A 13435-nucleotide genomic window follows, 5' to 3' on the forward strand; every position below is an offset into this window, starting at 1 on the left:
GTAGTGCCTAAGGCATTTGACTGCTAACCAGAAGGCCAGAGGTTCAAACCCACCAGCCACTCCTTGGAAGGAAGACTGGGCAATCTACTTCCACAGTGATACTGCCTTGGAAACCCAAGGCGGGGTCGCTATGAGTCGAATCAACTCAACAACAGTGAGTTTGGTTTGGGTTTTATGTAATACCAAAACAAAACAAAACAAACTTCCTTTTTTTTCATCTTAGTTTGAAACTATCAATGCTGTAAAAAAAAAAAAAAAAAGTTATTCCACATGAGCATTTAATATAAGAATTAAAGCAAAATTCATTGAATTAAAAAAATAAACCAATTCTGAGCAGCAATACACTGAAAAATATTTGCAGTGGTCCTCACGCACTGTTGGCCTTTGAAGACAGGGAAAATGAGTTAAAGACGCTGACTTCTTTCTAAAAGCTTAAGGGGAAGGAGTGTAGCTTCATTTTTCTGTGATGATCCATCTGGAGTTTAATTACTTCATCAAAAGGAGGAACGTTCTCTTGATTAGAAAGCACTCAGAACATGATAGGATGCATTTTCTAAAGGAAACAACCTCTCCAGATATTTGAGGGCTCTTAAGCATACTCTGTCTTTTCAGAAGTTAAAACGTTGGCTATAAAATCAGTAAATAGACTTTCTGCGAGGCCCATGTAACTTTTATATCTCAAAATTTACCATTGATTTCCCACCCCCCAAGGATTTTTAGATAAAATTGATTTTTAAAATATTGATCTAAGATGGCCAGTTCAGTTTAGATAAAAATGCCAGATATCTCTTATCTTAGAAGTCTGTTGTGAGGAATGGCATTACATTGCCAGAAACCTACATCAGTGAATGAAGAAAATTACCTACAAGTCTCACTTCACTGCACATAGAAAGCCTTGTTGTTGTTGTTGTTGTTACGTGCCGTCAAGTTGAACCCGACTCATAGAGACCCCTCCTTGGGTTTCCGACATGGTATCACTGCAGAAGTAGATTGCCCAACCTTCCTTCTGAGTGGCTGGTGGATTTGAACTGCCAGCTTTCTGGTTAGCAGTCAAGTGCCTTAGGCACTACACTAACAGAGCTCCCATAGAAAGCCTAGTGGATAAATAGTTCTAATGAGATCCCAGACTCTGTCAAGGGGCCCTCTCTGTTCTGAGGCCCAGAGGAGCTTCACAGGCACCAACCTGGCCCATGTCCCCTGACCACCAGGTAGATGAACACATCTGTGAACAGGACCTGCTTAGAAAAGGATAGAGAACACTCATGCACAAGGCACATGAAATTCAAAACTTACCTATTTAAAAATTTTCAAGTTCAAAATTGCTCACAGCAGACTATCCTCAGGTACCAAGCCCTTAAGTAATATTGGTGGAGCAGGCCAAAGAGGAAGGAAAGCTTTTCCCTCACCACTTCCCTCCCATAGATCCCTGGGTGATACAAATGGTTTACACTCAGGTACTGACAAGAGGATTAAAAAACAAAACCAAACTCACTGCTGTCCAGTCTCTTCCGACTCATGGATTTCAAAGTAAAACTGCTCCATAGGGTTGTCTTTACTGAAGCAGATTATCAGGCCTTTCTCTGTGGAGTCACTAGGTGGGTTCAAACTGCCAACCTTTAGGTTAGTGGCTGACTGTAAACCATTGTCACCCTACAGGGTAAGATTATAGCCATTGAAAACCCCATGGGGTGAAGTTCCACTCTGAAACGTGGAGTTGCCATGAGTCTAAATCAACTCCACAGCAATAGGTTTGGTTTTGGTTTCCATTCCCCTCCTTACTACCAAGTGCTTATTTTCTGAGTTTTAGGAATATTTGTTCCCTCCTCTGTTCAAATTCTCACCAGATAAGATGACCACTGTTAATTTGAAATTGTCTTTCCCCCATTAACTGTGCATTCCTGGATGCAGGGATATTGCACTACTGATCTCTGTATCCCTGGCACCTAGGATGGGACCTGGTACGAAAAAGGCCTCAGTGAATGTTAATGAATAATGAAATTGAAGGATAGCGGAAATAAATATAGTGTTTAGGGAATGCAAGAATAAAGGAAAAAGTTCTTTGTCACAGCCATAGAAATATAAGTTGTCTAATGAAAGGAAGTGGTTTGCAAATATGTATTTTCTCAGATAACAAAATTACTGTTGTTGTTTAAAGCCACTAAGATTTGGGATGGTGTGTCACAAAGCCAGAGGGGCTGGAGCAGACTGTGGTGTCTAGAAGTGGGATGCTACCAAGATAAAGTCCTAAACCAGCCTCTCTTCCTCCCAGAACACGTGTCTCTCTTTTGTTGTTGCTGTTAGGTGCCATCGAGTCAGTTCTGACTCATCGTGACCCTGTGAACAATAGAACAGAACGCTGCCAGATCCTGCACATCCTTGCTGTGCTTAAGGCCATCATTGCAGCCACGGTGTCAGTCTGTCTTCCTGAGGGTCTTCCCCTTTTTCATTGACCCTGTACTCTACCAAGCACGATATTCTTCTCCAGGGACTGGTCCCTCCTGATAACATATCCAAAGTATGAGAGACGAAGTCTCACTAGCCTTGTGTCTAAGGAGCATTCTGGCTGTACTTCTTCCAAGATAGATTTGTTTGTTCTTCTGGCTGTTGTTGTTGTTGTGTGCCGTCGAGTCAGACCCGACTCATAGTGACCCCCTCCTTGGGTTTCCTAGACAGTCTCACTACGGAAGTAGATTGCCCAACTTTCCTTCTGAGGAGTGGCTGGGGAGTTTGAACCGCCAGCCTTCTGGTTTGCAGTCAAGTGCCTTAGGCACTACACTACCAGAGCTCCAGTATTCTTCACCAATGCCACAATTCAGATGCTTCAATTCTTCTTCAGTCTTCTTTATTCACTCCACTTATTCATTTATTGTCTCTTCTCTAGGCCTCATGTATTGAGTCTTTCCGTGGCATATGCATATTTTGTTTCTGGAGGAAAATTTTCTACCTGCCAATATGTTTCTAAGGAGCCCTGGTGGTGCACCAGTTAAGTGCTCAGCTGCTAATTGAAAGGTCAGCAGTGCAAACACATTAGAGGTTCCATGGAAAATAAACCTGATGATCTGCTTTTGTAAAGATTATAGCCTAGGAAAACCTGTGGAGCAGTTCTATCTGCATATGGGTTCACTATGAGATAGAATCGACTCTACCCACAGCACGCAACAACAACATGTTTCTAGGTGTCAGGAGGTTGGGAAGCAGGTCGCAGAGCAAAGATGCCAGTGAGGAAAGTAAAGTGGATGGCTTCTAATGGGGACTGCCTAGAATGGCCACAACCAGGCCACCTGTCTGGAGGCCAGCCATCTTGTTCCACTTAGTAAATGGCTATAGGTACAAAAATAAAAATAAAAAAAGAATATCATTGAGTGTGCTCTGTAATCTGCCACAGAATTTGTATTTGTTTGATTTGTTCACCCATGGCACATAGAAATCTTCTCTTCTTTAAAATAGGACAAGTTTTGTTTTATTTTAGAGTTTGTTTTTGGTTTTGCCTGCTCTTTACCAAAAAAAATATCCTTTCGCTTTGCTGGAACAGACAGAAGACAATATATCAGAACCACCTGCAGTGTGATTGGCCTAGATCGAGGCCACAGCCTGTCGTTCTCCATAGTCCTACCTCCTTGTGTGTCTGTGCTTCCTTTACTTTCTTATCTCCATTCTCTGTCTCTCATGCACCCATGGTGACTGTTGGCTTTGTGAAGAAATCTCTTTATGTCTTCCAAAAATAAGCTCCATCATGTTCTATTTTTAATGGGTTTGAAATGTCTGTTCTGCAAAAGATAAGGTCCCTGTAAAAAGAAGTCGGAAGCTGGAACCTCACACAGGGAAGAGAGGAATGTATGATGGAAGGGGAGCCGGTGATGGAGATAAATCAGATCCAGGCACTCTCCCTTCTGAACCTTTGCTGCCAAAGAACCTAGATTTCACATCCAAAAGGATATCAAAGCTCATGTAGCATTACCCCATGTGGGGAGAAAAACCTGTCCCCTGCCTCAGTCCTGGTGTTTGCGAGAGAGTTCCTAGAGAAGCCACAAACTAGCAGTACAAGCTGCAGGCATCATTTGGAGCTGGTTGATTGGCTCCCCGGCTTTGCCAACCCCTAAGCCATGGGTCATCAGCCTTACCCCCAGGAAACTGTAAGGTGCCTGTGTGAGGACATGGGTGACCAGTCACAATCCTACAAACAGTAGCAGAGGAAAGCACCTGCAATGCTGCAAATAGGAACTACTGTCAGACCCACCACCTCTCATTCATTCCAGGAGTTTTTGCAGAATAATCTCTTACTCTTTTCCCTCCTGACACCTGGATCTCTGTGTGTTCTGCTTTGTAGTTCTTCCCTTATGGCGATGCCTCCAAATTTGCCCAGCATGCATTCCGAACCTTTGACAAGAATGGGGATGGCACCATTGATTTCCGAGAGTTCATCTGCGCCCTGTCCATCACCTCCAGAGGCAGCTTTGAGCAGAAGCTGAACTGGGCCTTCAACATGTATGACCTGGATGGCGACGGCAAGATCACACGAGTGGAGATGCTGGAAATCATCGAGGTGAGTCTCTCTCAGGATGAGCTTGAGGCATGGCCTGGACCTGGGCCACAGGGCACTAACAGCACATCCCAAACAGCAGCTTCCTTGGTGCCTGTGGTGACTTATTTTATTCCCTAGTCAGGAGTGCTGCTACCTGAACATCAAGCCCTGATTTTCTGATCTCTGTTCCCCGCCTCCACTCCAGTGGAGTGCTGGGAAGTCACAGAACCAAGCTGTTGGATAGAAGGGACAGGACTGTCAATTGACAGCTGGTGTTTGAATCAGCCTCTCATCCTCAGTGAGATCTTATTGACCTCAAAGGAAATCAAGACTCAATTCCTCTCACTCTGGAGTTAGTTCTGTTCTGCTCTGGTGGGCGTAAGGTGCTATGAGCAGCTCTCAGTTTCCCTTCTAGGTCTCAGTTCATCCACAGAGAGCAAACATCTTTTGAAGTATCTCAGAACTCCAGTGCCAACTGCTCTGACTTCACCTTGTCCACACTCCTTATTGCATGTTGCCTTTCAGATACTTGGGCCTTCTTGATTCTCCTCTAACACTCAGTCCTTTCCCTTTACCCAGAAGGCCCTCCCTGGCCTGCTTCCTCACTTCACTAAAATCTGTGCTCACATCTTACCTCCAAGCGAAGCCGTCCTTCCCTCACCCACTATCTAAAACAGTGCCCATGCCTATTCTCTACCCCAGCACACTCTTACTGAGATGTGTTTATTGCTGCCCCAAATTACTTTCTACACTAAAATGAAAGGTCTTGAGGAAAACTCTGCTTGCTCAGTGCTGTTTCCTTAGAACCTAGAGTAGTGCCTGGAACCATAGAGGCACTCAGTAGCTGATGAATAATGAGTCAATGACTTGCCTTTGATTGAGTGTCTTAGGGTGTATGGCCACCACTTCACCAACCACTATGACCTAAGGAACAAAATGAACTAATCACTTTAGTCAAGAGCCAAGTGTCCCCTCCCCAGAGTTGGTGTGAAAGCCCATCCAGACCACAGACACTAAGACTGTGGGAAGGATGGATCCCCAAAGGAAAATTGGGGATGATTGCAAGAAATGGTAACCAAAGCCCAAGTAATCAAAAACCAAAGAACCAAAAACCCCAGATATCCATCATGCTACTCTGTCCCCTCTCCACTGCCTCTGAAAGAGAGAGATTTTTCCCTTTTCCTAACCCTCCTCAATATAGTCAGCTCCATTCTGACTGATGCTAAAGCTTTTATCTTTCACTTATACGGGAGCTCTGTGGTGTAGTGCCTAAGGTATTTGACTTCTAACTAGAAGGCTGGTGGTTCAAACCCACCAGACACTCCTCAGAAAGAAGGTTGGGCAATCTACTTCCATAGTGATGCTGCCTCGGAAACACAAGGAGGGGTCACTATGAGTTGGACTCGAATTGATGGCAGTGAGTTTAGTTTTTCGGTTTAGTCTCTCCCTCCTTTGGCTTCTTTCCATCCATCACCAATGCTCACTCCTCTCAAATATGCCTAACAACCTAATACATTAGTTCTCTGAAATGTATTAGAGAAATGTAGGCACTTCATTCAAGTAAGGGTATGCTTCTAATCAGGTTATGAGAAAAGGCACAGAATAAAAATTCTGCACATGTAGTTTACCCCTCTGCCATCAGTTTCTCATTTTTCTCACTCTTTAATCTTTTGTACACACTCCACTGGACTCTTGCCGAGTCTCTACAGCTTTCCTACCAAACAGACTTTTCCAAAATTATTTTCCTCTTTGACGTCTTGAAGGAGCTCTGGTAGCATAGTGCCTAAGGCATTTGACTGCTAACCAGAAGGCTGGCAGTTCAAACCACCAGCCACTCCTCAGAAGGAAGGTTGGGCAATCTACTTCCATAGTGATACTGCCTCAGAAACCCAAGGAGGGGTAGCCATGAGTCGGATATGACTCGACAGCACTGGGTTTGACTTCTTGACATTTTTTCCCCTGATCATTAGTCCTCCCCAAAACTCTTCTCTCTAATCCTTGGCAATGCCCTTCAGCAAAGACCACCAAGAACACACCTACAGTTGAACAAGTTAAGTTTATTACTCATTGCAGTGAGGGAACTGTGGGGTGATTCAGTAAGAGAGTGTTAGAAAAGACTTATTATAGGATTTGGACTTCAGTAGCATGTTTTGGGAGTCCTAGAGGAGTTCATTGAACAGAAAGGGCAGTGTCCAGGTGAGTAAACAATGAAAATTCTGATTATAGGGGAGTGTCATGAAAAAGAGAGAGTAGTGAAGGCCCATGTAACTCCATTGACGAAAGTCTTTCTGGAGAAGTGAGACCTGAGCTGTCTCAGAGGCTGAGTCAAATCTAGGCAGGCACAAGGTGGAAGAGACAGCATTTCAGACAGAGCCACAGAGACTTGTTTCCTCCCTTTTGCCTGTTTCCATACCTGTACCTTTGGCCCCTGAGGGACAAACATTGTGTCTGACCTGAAGTTCTGAGTGTGGGCATAATGGTTCCTTACATTCTATGGGAGCTCTGGTAGCATAGTGGCTAAGGCACTTGACTGCTAATCAGAAGGCTGGCGGTTCAAACCCACCAGCCACTCCTTGGAAGGAAGATGGGGCAATCTACTTCCGTAGTGATACTGCCTTGGAAACCAAGGAGGGGTCGCTATGAGTCAGGGCTGACTCGACGGCACATAACAACAACAATGTTCCAATTTGAATGAGAGAACATTTGAACCTTAATTACTTCATCTTAGGAAAGCATGGACAATAACATATCCTTTTTCAGAGAAAATAATGTAAATATTTTGATACATGCTAGAAGTGCCCCATAAAGCATACATGGCTAGGATTTCTTAGATTCTTTGGGGAGCATATACATATTACTTCTGAGTTTGGCACAGCCATGGCCTATGTCAGTGTTAAGTGTAATAGGCTGCATCTGGAACATATTTTCTTGGTTGTCATATTCAAGGTCCAAATTTCAGGGCTGCAACATGCCAGGACCAGTTGCTGTTGAGTCAGTCCTTCCTCATGGAGACCCCGTGTGTATCAGAGTAAAGCTGTGCTTCACAGGGTTTTTAATGACTGGTTTTCTTTTTCTTTTTTCAATTCCAAAGTACAAACCTTGAACCTTTAAGTTAGTAGTGAAGTGTGCTAGCAGTTTACATCACCCAGAGGCTTTGGAAATGGTTAATAAGACTCAGCCATTGTCTGAATTGTGAGATGAGGTCCAAGATGAACCTCTTGTGTTTATATTTCTTACTATTCTGACTTTATAATGAGTGTGTTTGTATTAATGGCTGTCTATATCCATTGCCTCATGTAATCCCCATTAATTTCACCTTCTAAGGGACATGGTAAGGGGGACAGTTTACATATAGATGTCTCACTTGTCCTTTTCACTAAATTCCAGATATTATATGCAGTCTCTGTTTTTCTCTACATACACCACTCTGGATACTAGGCTAATCTGGACCCATCCGCAAGTTCCCCACAAAATTAGAAATTTCAATAATCTGCTTCTTTTAAAGTGCTTGTTGGCTATCATCTACACCTTAAACTCTGAATCTTCAAAACAGACTCCATCGTTTTTTCCCAAAACCTGCTCTTAATCCTTTAGTCTTCATCTCACTGCTGAGCTATTCTTTCTACCCACTTCCTCCAGCCAGAAACCTGGGAGTCATCCAAAATGCCTGTCTATCCAATTGGTCGCATGACCCAAACACATTTTAGTACATCACTTTCTTGTTTAAAATCATTTAAGGAGTCTTTCCAAATGCATGTAAATCCTTTATCATATCATAGGAGACGGTGATGGTCTGATTCTTGCTTCCATCTCTCATCTTCATCTCTCATCAACACTTCATGTGACAGTGCCTCCTCTTGCCTCTACAACCCACATATCATGTTCTAGCAAATATGATGTACTTTTTTTTCTCATTCAATTAACATTTATTGAAGGCCTACTATGTGTCAGGCACTGTGCCTTACCCTGGAGTTACAGGGGTAAGCAAAACATTCATGATTCCTAACTTCATAAAATATACTCTCTGATAGGGATGACAAACCAGTTATTCTAATAAACTGTGAGATGTCTCTTAATGAGTAACCATGCTATGGGGTGCTCTGGGGACTTTCAGCACAAGAAGTGACCCTCCTCTGGGGAGAGGAAAGCCCTTACAGAGGTTCCATGTATACTGAGGCTTGAAAATGAACAGGATCTAGTCATATGAAGGGGGAAGGAGAAGAGTCCTCTGTCGTACCGGGTTTCTGATAATACCGTGTATAATATTCTTCTTCCCAAGGCCATCTACAAAATGGTGGGCACTGTGATCATGATGAAAATGAATGAGGATGGCCTCACACCTGAACAGCGAGTAGACAAGATTTTCAGCAAGATGGATAAGAACAAAGATGACCAGATTACATTGGATGAATTCAAAGAAGCTGCGAAGAGTGACCCTTCCATTGTATTACTTCTGCAGTGTGACATTCAGAAATGAGCTGATGTCAGCACTATGGACAGCACAAAAGTCTCAATGTTCCATTCAGTCTGCAGCTATTTACACACACACACACACACACACACACTATTGCTTGGACTACCTAAAAATGGACTTGCTTCTTGTGTTTGAAACACTTGTGTGCATGAGAATGTCATTTGCTAATGAATTTTAAAAGCATCTGTTATAAAACAAACAAACAACCTGCCACAATGTGATACATGTAATATCATTTCATAAAAAAAAAATCCTCTTCTCCAAAGCCTGGGCAGAAATGTGCTGCAAAGAGTTAAATGATTTCTTGTTCATGTTTTGCTAATGCTCTGTCTCCTTGATTACATAATGTTAGTGGCACTGAGACCCCCATGGTAATGTAAATTAGAAGCTGTGTCACCATTCTCCTGTAAAATAGTACTAGATAGACAGGCAGAGGGGCCCTTGGCTCCTGTGTCTGCTCCACACACAAGAGCTTGTATTATCAGTGAATATAAATGTCCATTTGCATGCCGTTTAGGTTTGCCTTAATTTTTACCTCATTTGCATCCTATCAATCTGGAAAGAGTCGTGTTGGATGAGTGCAGTATAAAATTTAAAAACCCTGCTGTAATGACTCATTAATTAAATCTATCTATCTATATATACAGATACACAAAGATATTATTTATTGGAAGTAAAAAAAGAAAAAAAGGAAGTGTATTGATTTTTGTTTGAATTTTCAAAGGCTCCCAAAGAAATTGCACTAGATATCCCAAATAAATTTATAACATTTGACATTCCCCCCATTCTTATTTTATAATCTGAAATTGGAAATGATGTTTAAAATTATCAAGGCTTGCTTTTAACAACTCACTAAATCTACCCTTAGACACACAACTTTGGAATTTGAAGAATTATTGACAACAAAAGGGAATAAAGCAACTTTCTAACTCTCCAATCTGGCCCTCAAAAGAGGGATAATTAACATGGCATGTGAAGTTTAAATAAAACACAAGACTAACTCAGCCTCAAAAAATGCTTATTATAAGACAATAATTTGTCTCTCAGAGTTACTCTGGTGCTAATAACACATTACGTCCTACACAACTATGTGGAGAATGCATTTAGGAGACTGAGATGTATTCTCCAGAGAAAGCCAGTCCGAAAGATGACTTTTGTTTCCAAATCAAAAGTATATTAGTTGTTATTTTTAATGAGGAAACAAAGCTCTGATCCTTTTGCCCTTAAGGAAAGAAGCAAAAGAGATCCATTCCATCAGGAACTCTAAAGGCAGGTTTGCGTTTTCACAACATAACTGGGGAAGTTTAGATTCTTTATATCCTGTCATCCAATAGAACTTTCTGCAATGATGAAATGTTCTAAGTCTGCACTGGCCGCTAGGTATATGTGACCACTGAGCACTTCAAATATGGCTAGTGTGACAGAAGAATTGATTTTTAAGTTAATTTAATTTTAGTTAATTTAAATTTAAATTACCACATGTGGCCAGTAACTATTGTATCAGACAACAAAAGTGCTATACTATGCATTGAAGTACTTTTTATTGAGCGTTTCTTTCTTCCTAAATACTCCTCCTTTGTCTTTGGATCATTAGATGAGACCAGAGACCAGGGCCTAATGATTCCATTCATCTATTCACTAAGAAGCCATGACCAAGCAAACTTTTCTAACACATTTACAAGAACAATGGTACCTGAAACACTGATAGAACCAAATTCTGATCCCAGAGAGTATAATGTGCTAACAGAATGTCTTGGTGCTCCTAAACTTTGTGCTTAGTGAGTTTACGTAATAGAAATATCCCAAATGTAGAGGAGAGATTAAGGAGGTTTGTTGCTGCCCAATACTCTACCCCTCCAAGCTGGGTGGCATAGTGTCTAAGATATTTGACTGCTACCAGAAGGTTAGTAGTTCAAACCCACAACCCACTCTGTGGAAGGAAGATGAGGATTTACTGCCTTGGAAACTCAATGTGGGTCACTATGAGTCAGAATCAACTCAATGGGAGTGGGTTTAGCATTTTTTTTTTGCCCCCACTAAAGGGCAGGGACAGAGACATGGGAGTCTCCTTAGAGTGACATCCAGTTAAACCAGGCTCCAATCATTTCATTCATAACAAATCTTCATTGATCATCTACTATGCACCCAACAACGTTCTTGGGGGAGGGGCAGACAATAAATAAACACACAAAAGTATTGTAAGAATCAGAAGGAAAGCACAGCAAGAGGAGTGCAGAATGAGAGAATATAGCAGTGGCAATAGGATGGTAAGTGACATTTGAGGAAAGGCCTGAATGAAGAAAGGAAGTAAATCATGTGGATATTTGGGGCAGCTATGGAAAACAAACCCTCCAGCCAGCTCATAAATAAAATGCAGAAATTGGGCCAGCCAGTGAACATCTGGTGTGTTAGCTTGTTTCAGTCTTCATGGCTGTGGTCGTGTAGAATAGTGCAGGGATCCTGGAGAGCAATCCAGCAGTAATTAGTTACAATAAGAATGCATATGCCCTCTAGCCCAGCATTTCTACCCCTGGGTATGTTGCCTTAAGAAACTGTCACAGAAGGTCATTGGAGACATGCCCCAAGATGTCCACAGCACCTCTTGATACTTGTGGATATTGGAAATAATCTTATGGTTTATTATTAGAGGAATGGGAAAGTAAAATATGTGGATGCACCCTCAGGCATAAGACACAGCAGCTGCAAACAACAGATTGATGTACCCAGAGCAACATGGACATATTTTTAAATTGCTGAATAAGGGAAAAGAAACAATGGGATTTATTGCACAGTATAATGTATAGAAAAGAAATACATTCTCACAAAACAAACAAACATGTTTTACAATGACACATAAACTAAAAGGCAACTTCACATAATGGTTTCTTTGGGGGTGGGTATGAATGGGAGTGTTCCAATTACCACTGCTCCATAAAAATACACCCTCAATACCTAATGTTTCTGGGTTCCACCCATGTCTGCTCTGTGACGTTAAGTTATTAACCTAATATCTTTGTATCTCAATTTCCTCAACTATAACATGAGTATCGAAGGAAGGTTGGGCAATCTACTTCTGTAGTGATCCCACCTCAGAAACCCAAGGAGGGGTCGCTCACTATGAGTCAGGTCTGACTCAGTGGCACACAACAACAACAACATAACATGAGTATAATGACATATAACTTGTGAGATGGTTATAAAAATTAAAAGAAACAAAATATGCAAAGCATCTATTAAAAAAAAAAAAACTAGTGTTTTAAAATAACAGCAATCCTTTGATTATTTCTCATGGGTTCTATGGAACATTCATTTGAGAATGGCTCACTGGTTTGATTCTGGGTTGAGATCTTTCAGCCAGTTCCAGTCAGATGATAGCTGGAGCTGAAACAGACGCCTGGGGCAGCTGAGAGCTAATTGAGCATAGCTCCTTCTTCTTGTAGTCTCAGGACTTCTCCATATGCGCTATTTTGTGCTTCCTCACAGCATGGCAACTTCACAGTAGTCATAGTACTTACTTGGTGGTTCGTGGTTCCTACACAGAAGTCGGAAGTTCTATCACCTTTTCTGATCTAACCTCAGAAGTCATGGAAGATCACTTCCACAGCATTCTAGTGGTCATAAGCAAGTCATAAACCCACTCTTATACTCCATTTCTTCATAAGATGTGGCAAGGTTTTAGAGCATGTGGTGTGGGGATATTGTTGCCACTATCTTTGGAAAATACAGTGTGTCACAGTCTGCCCTATGATCATAATTCACATTCCTTACATGTGCAAAATATACTCACCATCTCCCAATACATCCCAGAAGACATATGATTATGAGTTTAGTATAAGAATTGAGGTTCAAGATTTAATCAAAAAGCCTCCTCAGATGTGGCCCCTCAAGTAAAGCACAGTGAGTACTGTTTTTAATTCAATGGCCTGTGAAACAAAGGAAAAATTTCTCTCTCTACTTCAAATACCTAACATACAATGACAGAACAGACATAGGATAACTATAATAACAGAGAAATCTCTTCAAAAAGGATAGAAATGGAAACCACATAGCAGTCCTTGTTGTTGTTGTTGTTTGCCGTCGAGTCGGCCCCGACTCATAGCGACCCCTCCTTGGGTTTCCGAGGCAGTATCACTACTGAAGTAGGATTGCCCAACCTTAGTCCATAGTAATTCTGAAATCAGCCAGTTAAATCTTGTAAATTACTTTATGGGCGTTTAATCCTACTCTCTGGGGAGGTTAGTCCTACTCACTGTTCTCCATGGCTCTTGATTATTATGCCTTTTGTGCTCTTGTTTTCATCCTCTGAGCCATCCTTTTTCAAAAAATAAAGTCTATATTTATAGCTGAGGAGTTTTCTCAGCCTGCTGCCTGCCCATATATTTAGGTGTTATGAGTTCAGTTTTAAAAAATAGCCACTATAATGTCCACTTTTGGGTAAA

At 41.7% G+C, this 13435-nt stretch overlaps 1 protein-coding gene across 1 annotated transcript in view; it reads left to right on the forward strand.

The window, feature by feature from the left end:
• VSNL1 (visinin like 1) overlaps positions 1-8999 on the forward strand; it is an 88206-nt gene extending 79207 nt beyond the window's left edge. The window contains exons 2-3 of the mRNA XM_007947481.2: positions 4328-4543; positions 8802-8999. Of these exons, the coding sequence (XP_007945672.1) occupies positions 4328-4543; positions 8802-8999 (414 nt within the window). The remainder of the gene's footprint in view (positions 1-4327; positions 4544-8801) is intronic.
• Positions 9000-13435: the final 4436 nt, after the last annotated feature.

This window comes from Orycteropus afer, unplaced genomic scaffold, assembly GCF_000298275.1.
Source record: "Orycteropus afer afer isolate SDZICR_OR568_19922 unplaced genomic scaffold, OryAfe1.0 scaffold00187, whole genome shotgun sequence".
Classification (NCBI taxonomy): Eukaryota; Metazoa; Chordata; class Mammalia; order Tubulidentata; family Orycteropodidae; genus Orycteropus; species Orycteropus afer.